Source organism: Podarcis filfolensis (assembly GCF_964270895.1).
Source record: "Podarcis filfolensis genome assembly, chromosome: 9".
Taxonomy (NCBI): domain Eukaryota; kingdom Metazoa; phylum Chordata; class Lepidosauria; order Squamata; family Lacertidae; genus Podarcis; species Podarcis filfolensis.
In genome coordinates, this window is record NC_139610.1 from 36,622,183 (window position 1) to 36,634,769 (window position 12,587).

The 12,587-nt window shown below is 42.8% G+C and overlaps 2 protein-coding genes across 5 annotated transcripts in view; one reads left to right on the forward strand and one right to left on the reverse strand.

Annotated features, from left to right (window-relative positions):
- The window catches only part of SPMIP2 (sperm microtubule inner protein 2), a 35,587-nt gene extending 29,193 nt beyond the window's left edge, over positions 1-6,394 (forward strand). Inside the window, exon 6 of one of the 2 annotated variants that reach the window (XM_083631404.1) lies at positions 6,272-6,394. In XM_083631404.1, coding sequence (XP_083487530.1) covers positions 6,272-6,273 — 2 coding nt within the window. In that variant the 3' untranslated portion in view covers positions 6,274-6,394. Of the gene's footprint in view, positions 1-579; positions 1,650-6,271 lie in introns of those variants that run through there. The other variant, XM_083631405.1, reaches the window with a different exon arrangement.
- Positions 1-12,587, reverse strand: part of FNIP2 (folliculin interacting protein 2) — a 44,719-nt gene that overhangs the window by 5,419 nt on the left and 26,713 nt on the right. For all 3 annotated transcript variants that reach the window (XM_083631064.1, XM_083631062.1, XM_083631063.1), the window contains 9 exons: positions 11,866-11,983; positions 10,469-10,670; positions 9,631-9,719; positions 7,890-8,036; positions 7,619-7,788; positions 5,286-6,474; positions 3,975-4,131; positions 2,406-2,606; positions 1,656-1,771 (listed from right to left, as the gene is read on the reverse strand). In XM_083631064.1, coding sequence (XP_083487190.1) covers positions 1,656-1,771; positions 2,406-2,606; positions 3,975-4,131; positions 5,286-6,474; positions 7,619-7,788; positions 7,890-8,036; positions 9,631-9,719; positions 10,469-10,670; positions 11,866-11,983 — 2,389 coding nt within the window. The remainder of the gene's footprint in view (positions 1-1,655; positions 1,772-2,405; positions 2,607-3,974; positions 4,132-5,285; positions 6,475-7,618; positions 7,789-7,889; positions 8,037-9,630; positions 9,720-10,468; positions 10,671-11,865; positions 11,984-12,587) is intronic.

Below are 12,587 nucleotides of genomic sequence, written 5' to 3' on the forward strand. Positions count from 1 at the left end.
CAAAACACATGCACATTTTAAGATAAAATAACTTTAGAAATGCATATACTGCAATTAAATATGAATTTAAATAAAATTCTTGCACACTTTTAAGAAATTGCTATTTATGCAAAAACGAAACTGAACAGATTTATGAGCACACATACACATGAAATGGACACAGATTGAAAGAGACTGATACAACTCCCATCTTCTCTGACTAGGAATGAATATAGCACACAAAACACTGGGAGGGCCCTAGAGACAGGAGATCAGAGCAGGACTCATTGTAGTTCTTAAGGTTCCTGGAGGGGTTTACACAGGAAAAGGCATTCTTTAAGATACTTGTGACACAGATCATGTAGCGATCACAACCAGCCTGCTGAATTGGGTTCAGAAACATACCAGTAACCAATGTGGATATTTAAGTACCAATGTAAATCTTTTAGCTACTTATACCATAAGACAGGCAGCAGCATTCTGCACCAGCTGTAATTTCTGAATCGTCTCCAAGGACAGTTCCATGTACAGCACATTACAGTAATTTAGTCTGGCAGTCAACAAGACCTAAATTATGTAGCTAGGTCTCTTATCTTTCAGGAGTTGGCACAGTTGCTGAACTAAGCTGGTAAAGAAAGGCACTCCTGGATGCAGCACCACCTGAGAATCTATGAGCAATTGGAATTGAATTGCGGCCAAGTTTTTGCCCACACTATCGCTCTCAAGGTTCCTCTTTGCAAGGTTGAGAAGGGGCAACTCTGAACATCACACAGCATTCTAATTTGCATGGAATGCTCCAGCCCATGGCCACTAAGTGACAACCTATATCCCAGGTCTTTTGCACAGCTAGGTGCAGAACAGTAGGATCTCCAAGAATACCTGAATGAGTCGCTTCTCATCTGACAGTTTTTAGTAACCCTCAGAGGGTGGGTTTAAATACCCCCCCATCTTAGGAATGCACTTAGAGCAGTGCTAAAGATTCTCCCCCCCACCCTTTTATTTTATTTTTGAGCTGTTCAGAAAGGAAGGTTCCATGGCTTGAAGTCAAGAATATATTATCCAATTAAGATTACAGCCATGCCATCATCTCACAGCATGTTTCATAGGAGACATCCCGTTCCATCTCGACATAGGTTACTGAATTCTTTCCTAACCCATTCCACACAAACCACTAAAGTGACTTGAACAGAACTTTCATCTACAGTGCTTATGCAAAACATGGTGCTGACCAAAATAAGACTTTCTACCATTGCCCCTCCTCCTTGCCCTCCTCCATTTACTTTTTTAATGTATTGACGCGACTGTTAATGCAGCAGAAACAGCACTTGCTGTCCCTCTGCCTGAAAAAAGGGGTCCTTCTTCAGGGTGAGGCATTCTGGGTGAGGTGGCCCAAGAGGCGCCTGCCTGTGCTGCTGACGCTTTTCTATAACTTCCATTTTGTTCAGAACGTGAAGGAAGGACAAGAAATAATTCTATTTTGCTACATTTAACAGCTTGGTTCGATTTCCAGATGGCTCAGTGGAACACACACATGCTACACTTCACACTTCGGCAGGTCTTTCACAGAAAATGTGGCAATGGAATAAACAGTAGTATTCTGAATATTCAGTGCATGGTGGGGGTGGAAAAACTAAAAAAAAAAAACTTTAAAAAGGAACTCCAGCATCAACACTCACCCCAATACTACTCCAAGTTCTTTCACATGGACTCTCGTTTGGCCTCGCAAATATTTAGACAGCATCGTGCTTTTGAGGTACATTTCCTGTAGCCGATCCTCAAGATGCATAATGCACTGTAGAAAGACATGAAACCCCACAGTGATCCAATCCAATAGAATAAGAGGGCAAAGCCATGCCACACATAAATGCATCAAACGTGAACTGATCCTTCCTGGGGCCAGACCCAAGTTCTGCTTAGTTCAGCACCTCTATGATTAGGCTGATGGTGTCTAGCCAGTCTGGACCCATCATAGGGTAACTGCTATAGTTGCCCCTAAGAATCGGGGTGTTGCATTGCTAATAATCAGGAATGCCTGAAATGGTATGTAGTGTTCAGCATCCTCCCCGCTCTAGTCTGATGGGAGGTACAAAAACAGAATGCAAGCAACTCACTTTTGCTTTGGGCCTTCAGACCACAGGGAATAAAGGATGCAAACATGGCCTGCCAGCGGACAGAAACAAGTCTGCACCAAAGAAGAAAGGCTCCTAAAGAGCAGTAGTTAATTCTCTAACAGCTACCAAAGAGGAGAATTCCTAGACTATTCAGTTATGCTGGGGGGTGGGGCGCTATTTCCACTATGCAGTCTTCCTTCAAGGTCTGAAAGAAGTCAGTGTTGTGGTCTATGGAATGCAAAAACTGGCTGCACATCACACTTTCCCTGTTAATCAATTCCTTCTGCAGGCAATCATTTGTAAACGTGGACTTACAAAGTCAGCAGGAAGGTTAAGTTTGTAAAGCTGTAAAATGGATTGTAATAAAGACGACACTTGGCTGGAGACCAGGACATCCTTGCCCAACTTCATGCTGTCGGTTATCTTTCTTTGGCTTGTGGCCACCTGTACTGTCCATTTATCTGTATCTGCAATAATGCAAACAGCTTCTGCTATGGGCTCATCTAGTACTGGATGCTGTAGAAAGGAAAAAGAAAGTAAATGGAACTGTTTGAAACTGCTGCCTACCTTTTAGATAGATAGATAGATAGATAGATAGATAGATAGATAGATAGATAGATCTCTATCTATCTCACATACATATATTCAATTTACAAATTGAAAGTGTACATTCAGCATAGTTTACTGCAATCTCTAATGACAAATGGCTAGTAGCATTTGTTCTTCTTAATAGAATATGTTTGTGGCCTACTGAAATAATAAATTTGGATGGCATTGATCAAGTGATATATGTAAACTATTGTCAAATATTGAATTAATTGAAAAAAGGTTTTGGTTTCTTAATATATATTTTTTATGCAATAGCCTTTTCAGACAAAAAAAGTTTCTTATCCTAGCAATCATGTCCACAAAAACCCTGTTAATTTCAGGGCAGAGATTAGGTGCACATATGGACAGGACTCCCTCCATTTAAATAAATAGGTGGTCCCATGTATGCAAAAGCTCAGAATGGACATCAGAGTATGTACACAGTTTTTGTTCAAGGCAAACAGGCACAATGTGGAAGATGTACTATGCATTTTGGGGGCATAACTGATTGGTAGAATGGCTGCCTTGCACTCTGAAGGTTTTGTGTACAGCACCTGGCATTTCCAGTTTTAAAAAAAGTTCAGGTAGGTGATGGCAGAGACCTCTAATGAGCCACTGCTAGGTAGGGTAGGCAAGTACCAGGCTTGATGGATAAATAATCTTGACTTGGTATAAGGCAACTTTCTATGCTTAACTGTCAATGATATTAAAAGGATTCTGTGTGGCAAGATCCAAATGGAACAGCCTAGCACCGCAATACCTCAAGGACTGCCTCTCTCCATCTGAACCTACCCAGACCCTGAGATCACCCTTCCTTTGTGTGTCTCCTCCATGAGGGGTCCAGCAGGTAGCAAACTAAGGTATATCTAAATCCAGTATTTGTTTCCAATTAGAGGTCAGCTGTGCACTTCTAGAAGCCCCAAAGCAGGCCATAATGATTACAACCTTCCCCTGTTTGTTCAGGGCATTTGGTACCCTGCCTCTAGAGAGACAGGTTCTATTTTAGCTGCAATGAATAGTAGCCATTTGTAAAATTGGTCTAACCCTTTTAAAGGCCACTTAAGTGAGTGGTCATTAATGCATCTTGCAACAGTGAGGTCCAAAATTTAAATCAGAATTCTATTAATAGAAGGAAAATATAGATTAGGGTGCTCCCCCGCACTTTCCATTTTCTCTCTGGCGTACTGCCAGATCTGATCCACCTACAACTATCCCACTTTTACATTTCCTACTGCCAGCACTTGGCCTTCTATGTCTCGCTGCAAGAAAGAGGCTCAGAAGTATGTCCAGACTTACATTCACTGCATGACTCAATTCAGCTGATAGGCATTGCTTGAGCTGCTCATCGTTACTGATTCCATGCAACACCAGGTCAGGCATATAGGAGGCACAATAGCCACCGAGAAGGGACCTTCCAAAATGCTTTACGCTTTGATTGCTGATTGTGTTGGATCTGAAACAGAGGAATTGGTTGCACGCTTAGTACTCAGCCATTTCTAAGGCCAGTTTGTGAAAAGCTATTGGAATAAAGTGGAATTATTTCAGTAAGATTGGCAGATTGCAATGCTATGCGAATGATGACACTGCCTTCTTTGCTTGCAAGATTACAGCTCATGATCAAAAATGAGCATGGAAAAAGTTACTATCATTCTCAGCTCTGAATCACACAGTCAGTCCACGGTTCCCAAACTTTGTCTGTACCACAAAATATTTTCCCCAGCAGGAGCCTCAGTTATGGAACTTTGACATGACGATCCGGTTATTTGATGATTGCCTCATTTATAACATTTCTTACCTGCCCTTTACCACACAATTAAGATACTAGATGCACCTCTGTGGGACAGTGGTCCACATTTTAGAGGCTGCCATTCCCCACACTTCTGAGGGTTGCAGGACTACCAAGAGAGACCTCTCTTTGCTAATCTTAACACGCAGCAAGAATGGAGGCAATCTTTCAGATATCTGGAGCCCAAATCATTTAGGGCTTTAAACACTAATGTAAGCATTTTGAAACCATTCATCTGATCATTATCTCTTAACATCTCATAAATGTGAACCTAATGAGTTATCCAAACTGACAGCTAGGCAAAGCTGGTTAAAATGAGTTACATACTTGTTAACTTTTAAACTGGATCACTTGTGCTCTGTTGTAGCCGAGTTCACAAAAACCACCTGTTTGTAAAGACTGAAAGGCTGCATAATGTAGCATGTGAAGTAGACACTTGCCCATGAAGGCTCATGCTAGTCTAAGACTTTGCTGTTTTCACATATTGTAAAAAGAGAAAAACGGAGCCTTTTAGTCCATTGTACTAAATTGATAACAGTCTCTATTATTGTAAAACCTTAAAATTATGATGCAAGTATTATGCCTAAAATTAATAAGGGGGGGGGAGCCCGATTTGCACTGTACTAGGTTGTCTCGGCTTTCCCAGCATAGGGTCAATACTACTTTATAATGAAAACATTTGGTTTAAGTTGGTCTAAATATCAGACTAGAGGTTCCTTCTTCAGATTTTTCAAGAGCTATCTTAGAACAGTTAAAATAACAATGCAGCAAACCCCTGAGGAGTCACACCTTTAGAGCTGGTCATATTTACTTATTTTTACCTTGGCAAAGCAAGTTCTACTTCGGAAAGTTCTTCTGTCCTACTGTTGACAGAGCTCAGAGATTGCCCATCTGGAATATGTGCGCTACCTTCATCGTCACTCTCTCCCAGGGCACTGTCAGAGCTCTCATTTCTAGGCATGTTCTCTTCCACCCTGAAAGGGTGTTTGCTTCCAGCATCCCCACAGGGGACATCCTCCGTAACGGCCTGGCCAGATCTCTGCACATCAGCGGGACTTCCTGAATCACAGTCATGAGAAACCCTTTCCAAGTTTTCACAGTGTGTGCTTTCAGCTTCCCCCAGTCTTCCTGGCTTTGCAGTTTTGACTTTGCTCTCAGAAGGGGCAGGTGGATGGCATGACAACCGAAGTGCACTCGGTAGTCGCGTTTTACAAGCTTTCTGCCTAGCACGTGGTTTAAGACAGAAGTAAGATTTCTCCTGCTGGACTTGGGCAGTTGCATGTACTGGACTTGACAGGAAACACAGAGATTTGCTTTTGCTCCTCGGCATCCCTACAGTTTCATCCAGATCCTTTTGGGTGGGTTCTAAATCAGATACGGGTGACGGGGAGCTTCCAATTTGGAAGGTAACTCTTTCCAACTGAGGGTACCTCTGGCTAGCCCTTTCACTGCAAAACAGCTGTCCTGCTGCGTTACACTGGTTGTTGTCCTTCATTCCTGTTGTTAAATCCTCTAATTTTGCACACCCCCTGGATACACCTTCTGAACCAGCCACCGTTTTCCCCTTTTGAGCTTCCTCCACAAGTCCTTTGGAGGAGCCAGCTTTGGGCAAGCAAGAGGGCAGTTCAGAACTCTGTCCAGCATTTATTCCTTCACGCTCCCGCTTCAAGCAGGCAGGTTCAAAGCAGCTCTCTCCCACAGCAGCAGCGCTCCCGGTTCTCCGGGGCAAACTGGGAGATATGAGAGCAGGTTCATTTCTAACAGTGACTACTACATAATCAGAATCCTCAACTTCTCCCTTTTCCAGAGTTGTTGAGATCTTGCCGCCAATCAGGGCTTGCTCTCCTCTGCCAACTTGCCCACTCCGGGTCAGGTGATTCTCCTGCAGCTCAGAGCACCGTAAGAAATACGTAAGAATGTAGAGGATGCGTTGAACCAAATCTTTACGCTTCCCAACAATTACAGTCCTCGTCATCCTGACAGGTGAGCCTATAGCACCATACAAGTCACCTGGAAAAAGCATAAGGAAGAAAAATGGACATTTGTACTGCCTTTTAACCCAGAAGGCCATAAGACAACAGGCCCATGTCCAATCCAATCCAGTTTTGTTTTGTGGCTTTTTAAAAAAAGATCCACCCAGTTACAAAATGTGCCATGAAAATTTGCACTGAGGAATCAAACATGATTATAATCATTGCTCTATCCTAAGAGACATATTAAAACTGAAGAGCACGATCCAGTTCAAGTTAAGCTATTTTACATTTCATTGATTTCAATAGGAGGAATTAAACACACATGGTTAACTTCCCATTGAAAATCAATGGGACCTAAAAGTGCTTACCACTGGCTAGATCATGCCCTCAAGTTTTATTTGCACTACATAATTAGTTATTTTTTGAAAAAGGGTTCTTCCCAAGTCATTAGCAGGCAGATCTTACTCGCCGTGCTAAAAATCAATTACAATATCTGTGCCAAGAACACCTGAATTATGTGACCCCTATAAAAGCTAAATGGTGTACAATTTACATTTTTATTTCCTATCGCAGGAGAAATGCAGAAGTGTAAAATGAAATGATTTATGACAACCCATACTTTACAGGTCTGCAACAGATGAGAGTCAACAAAAACCAGTTATCGTTATAGAAATTGTGTTAGCAAGTCACAAAACATGAAGCTCTATTAAAAACACACACACACCACGACATTTAGAGACTATTAAAGTGCAAGCTGCTCAACAAAACAAAAAATCTATTGCTTGCACCTTCACTTTATTACAAGTACCAGTAGAAGTAAGTCTGTAGCTTATGCGGTAACCACTAGAGGGCATCTCAACCACTGGCAACAGAATCCCTTAGCCCTGACCAACATCTGGCTGCAAGGAGCAAGCTTTTATGCTGAATGAAGAATTCACTAAAGCTGATAAAATATGTGCATGCTCAAAGCATGATTTTGGTAAGTATAATAGAGCTATTTCAAAAACGTATCCCCTGTGCAACCATACATCAAGCAGTTTTCTAATGATTCTCCATTTATTCCTCAGCCTAATATGACAAACAATTTTAAAATGCATGTGCACAAGGACATTTCTGTGCAGATTAAATCTTATCCTATAAAAAAGATCGTCTTGGGTTTGTTTTTAAAGTTTCACACTGACCAAGCTGTGCCCAGAGCGGATTGTAAGGGTGAGATTTTGCCAGCATGTTCACAGACTGAGAGGCACGTTTCTCAGAGGAGGCCCTGATGGGAAGGTGGTCAATTGGCATCACTGTGGGGACCCAAGCCAGGTGATAGGTCAGCACGGCCGTCAAGAGAGCCGCTAAGAACCTGTGGAGAAAAGAGCCACAAGCAAGATAAATATGGCGACGAACCTACAGTTCCAATGAAGGGGAGCAGAGCAAGCAAGCAAATAGACAGCAACGACTTACTGGTTTTTGCTGGTCTGTTCTATCAAGATGGTGAATTCCTTGAGAAAGTGTTGGCACAACTGATTCTTTTCAGAAGCGCCGGACATCATGGTTAGCCATACAGGCTCTGCAATCCTTGGAACTGAATACAAGTTCCAGATTGTAATTCTGTAAGAAAGGGGGGGGGGGACCCAAAGAGAGATCTATTAGCTAAAACAGTATATGCTGTTCAAAATGCAAAGCCTCTATCCCATAACAAAGAAGATGATCTCAAGTGTACAAAGCCAAACTATTAGTTCTGCTTCCCAAGCACTGCTGCAGTAGGCCCAGAAAATATGGGGTCAGTGACTGTTGACAGATTACTGCCCAGTAGTCTGAAGCATTCCCTGTTGTACTGTTTGGGGCTGATTGGAGTTGTAGTCCAAACAGCTGGGGGGGGGGGCAGACTGGTGAAGGCTGGTTTATGTTGCGAACAATTCACATCCTCTTTTATATAATCCCTCTCCACCCTCTCAGTCATGGCCATGGCCTAAGTCAGGTGCCTAAATAATAAATTGAGATATGGTCAGGTGACCAAACCCAAAGAGGTGGGAAATCCAAAAACTAATTCTTTTCAAACTTGATAATAGCTCCCCCTTATTTCACCACAGGCAACATTTTATATGCATCACAGCATAGGTTAATAGGATGACACGGACATTCGTAATTAGCTATCTGTGATTGCTGGTAAAACATATCCTGGACATGATTTGAAAGGATTTGTGGCCCAATTTCTAATCGTAGTGGCTACAGCTGGGAAAGGTTGTTCTCTGGGATGAAGCAAAAAGTTATAGGATAAATAATGCCAGGTGAAGAAGTGAGGTCAGAGGAGCATGCTTACACCTGGCTGTCCATTTTGCATGTATGTTTTTCCTCTTAAAACTTATTTCCTCCTCATCTTCTTCCTATGGTTTAAATCTCTCCCTGGTTTGGAGGCATGCTAGGCAGTGGCGGTGGCTCCAAGCAGTTTCCTAATCTTCTACCAGCACATTCCTTTTGTGGTTGTGCTGATGGAGCTCCTACATCAATTGGTGTCCCCTGATACACCTTCCTGGGGCCCCACAGCACTGCAGCTGAAGTCATTCTTCAATTAATTTGCATAAATGACAGCCTCAAATGAGTTGAAAATGTAGACCTTGCCCACACACACAGCAGAATGAAGTGGGAGCAAGGTGGCAAAGTCAACTGCTGACAGAGCATTGCATTTATGAACTTCAGTGGGTTTTTAAATACAGGGTTTAATGTGAAAGGAGCCTATAGTGACATATTTCACTCTGCTACCTCATTCTGCTTCATGTGCACGTCACTGCAGCCTCTTTTGGAGAGTTAGGTAGCAGACTGCCGCAGGTAAGAATGGCAGTTTTTGAAACAAACTTCTATTGACATTACACAATGGATGCAAATCCCATATGCTGGGATGTTTCACCACTGCTGCATTCCCCCTATTTCTCCATGGAAAAGCTGGAGAAATGATTAAAGAGGCATCAGTTTTGGCTTTTTTTTTTTGGTAGAGAAACAGAAAAACCATGTAGCTTCACTTTCTCCATCACCAGAGCCAACCTTTTTGTTTGTTTGTTAAAGGTGAATCTGTGCCTTTGTACCTGCAAGGCATGTGTACCTGGGAAATAGAGGGAGACTAGTGCAACAGGGACAAAGCTGCCCTGGATGCCCTTTATGAAGAAGTACAAATCTACTGCTTGCCTTCCATGGACCACTAACTTACCTGAATTCACCCAGGGCATCCATGACACGGCTGATGTACACTTGCACTCTTTGGCTTGTTTCTGCTATTTTTCTGCAGGTGATCATGGCCTTGGAGAGAAAGCAATCATAATAGGTTTTTTAAAAAAGAAAAGCAAAAGTTATTTATTTATTATTATTTCAAAGGTTTACTAAAAACTTTGAAAAGTCAAGCACTGGAATCTAATGAATAGAGGAACAGCTCTAGTTCAGAGGTGAAGCATATGCATTGTGTGCAAAAGGCCCCAGTTTCAATTCTTGGTATCTCCAGATAGGGCGGGAACCACAATTCCCATCATCCCTGACCACTGGACATGCTAACTTGCAATGATGGGGTTTGTGGTCCAACAGCATTTGGGGACTCAAGTCAGAGAAGGCTTCTTGATACTGATAAGAGAGATCAAGGAGCAATATGCCTGACGGTCTATGCGTGAAGCATCTATCACATTTCATGGAAACCAGATAAAATGTATTTAAATAAAAAATTGGTTGCTGGGGGCAGGGGAAAGAGACAGGAATCAGTGCTGTAGATCGTTTGCTCATTCTTCCCAAATAAAGTTTCTGTCTGTCTTGCTACAAGAGGCTCATCTGCCAAGTCCATGTCAGGTTAGACAGGCCTACCTCTGCAACGCTACGTAACTTTCAGAGCTTGTGTGGTGCCATGGAAAAGATCTTGAGATTTCAAGCAGAAGCTGTACTTTGTCAACTCAGGCACCCAACTCCCTGGAGATCTGCCCCTGACATGGCATCACTCAGCCCAGCCTGCCTCCCAGATGGTTAATAATAATAATAATATTGAAGGGATGTGTTCCATGCTCTACCATTTCAATGGCGCTCTTCAGCTTGCTCATGTGTGATTCAAATAAGGGGAAGTGAGAGAAGAAGAAATCCTGGAATTCCCTCTGGGCCTCTTCTTTTTCCGGGAGGGTGAAAATGACACTGATGGCAATTTTCTTCCTTCGAACCATTGCAGGATTGAGGCCACAGCTTTCATCTGCCATGCTGAAAGTTTCTTCAGTTGACCTGAAAAAGAAAATACAGTGGGAAAATTATAGCACAGCTATGTGCTCATTTAGAAAAATAAACAATGTTCAAGAGGTTTTTGTTTGATGCCCTAGTGCACCGATATTAGCAACGGGTTTAAAAACAAGGACTGTGTGCATGCATAGAGTGCTGGTTTTAACTTTTAAAGTCCTTAACCATTTTGAGACCATGTTAACTGAAGCCTGCACCAAGAATGGGGAACCTGTGAGCCACCAGATGTTGGACTACAACTTGCATCATCCTCAGCTATTGGCCATGCTGGCTAGGCCTGACGGGAGTTGGAGTCCAACAACACCTAGAGGGCAACAGGTTCTCCAGTCCTGGCCTACACCCTTATCGTCCTGCCTGAGCACCAAGATTGGCTGCAGAGATCTTGCTTAAAAGTGAGCAGGCTGCTATCAGGTATCAGTGGTAGTTCATCATTTTTTGAATTCCCCACCCCCAAATCTGTCTTATCCCTCACTTCAGAGAATGATGTAGGCTCTAAAGACTTTCTGTTTTGCTGGGCTTGTGTGATTTTGTCACTGGCTTTTATGTTCCTGCCATTTTTCCTTTTTTAGAAAAAAAAATCGAAAACTTCGAAAGGTGGCTCATAAAAAAATTAAATACAAATACTGAAGTATTGTATGCAATTTCCCCTCCCCAAATAGCTTAGGTGCCACCACTGTTAACAGGGAGATTACTTCCCACTGGAAACAGGGTGTACCAATCTACAGCAACTACAGTGCGAAACTCCCTCTCCAGCAAAGTCCACCAGGTCATTAAAAATTATTATGCATGTACTTGATCTAAGCAAGCTTTTAAAGGCCTTTTTTTGTTGGTGGCATCCAATTGCTGTTGTTTTTAACTCTGCAGTCTTTTGAATCAGTTTTACAGATGATTTATAATTGTGGCAAGTCTCCACGGAACTTAAGACAGGGGGCGGGGAATTAAAGTCTATAAATTTTAAAACCAATTTGCACAACTGGACTTCTCTCCAGTTTTTCCTCTTCTCCCTTCAGACCCTCAAACCTCCTCCAGAAGGCCCCCCAGTCCTCTAAAGAAGATTTTGGGGGCATACAAACGGAAGGAGATGCCCGATTCCGTAAGCAGATGCCTGCTTGTGCTATGCTGGCTCTTTGTGGAAAGATAATCCTATAAAATCCTATTCCAGAAATATGCCCTAGAAACCTACCACCTAGGAATAATGCCGTTTTCCAAACTTGTTCTTTGACTTCGTATCCAGCGGCGGTGGTAGCTGCTAGAAGAGCTTGGCGACAGCAAAGGAGTCATCAAGAGGCTGCTTAAAGAAGCTGGCAAGAAAGCAGAAAGAAGCATCACTCAAGATGGTCCTTCAATAGCGATTTCCCCTGGCACCATGCTCCCTGCCCCCAGGTCTTTTAAAGACATCTTCTCTTGGGGTGGGGTAGGAAAAGAGAGACCCACAGCTTCATCTTAAGAGCACTGAAAATGCGGAAACCCCACCACAGAGCGATAACAACTCCTCCGCAGTAGGGTCACACATTTTAGGAAACAAAAGTTTGTCTTACTTAAAGATGTGGCAATGCAAAAGAGCAGGCAGCTCCCCTACCTTTCCCACAGGCAAAGCTTAAAAGTCTTTGTAGCAATTACATTCAGAAGCAAATAGATTAATATGTTTCCCCCCACTCCAGGGGTCTTCTCCGATGCTGCCTTTCTGCTACTACAGCAGACATCTGCTAGGCAATGAAACTATTCCCTCCTCTCCTTTCCCCAGAGATATGGAGGACCCCCTGGAGCAGATTTTGAGGACATGCGGGGAGAGGAAAGGAAGGGAAAGTTGCACTGTGCAAGTGGAACTCTGCATACACAGTGTTGCATGCAACCAGGTTTCTAGATTGTGTGGCAGCCTTACTTGAATGCAGTAGGCTCCCTCCT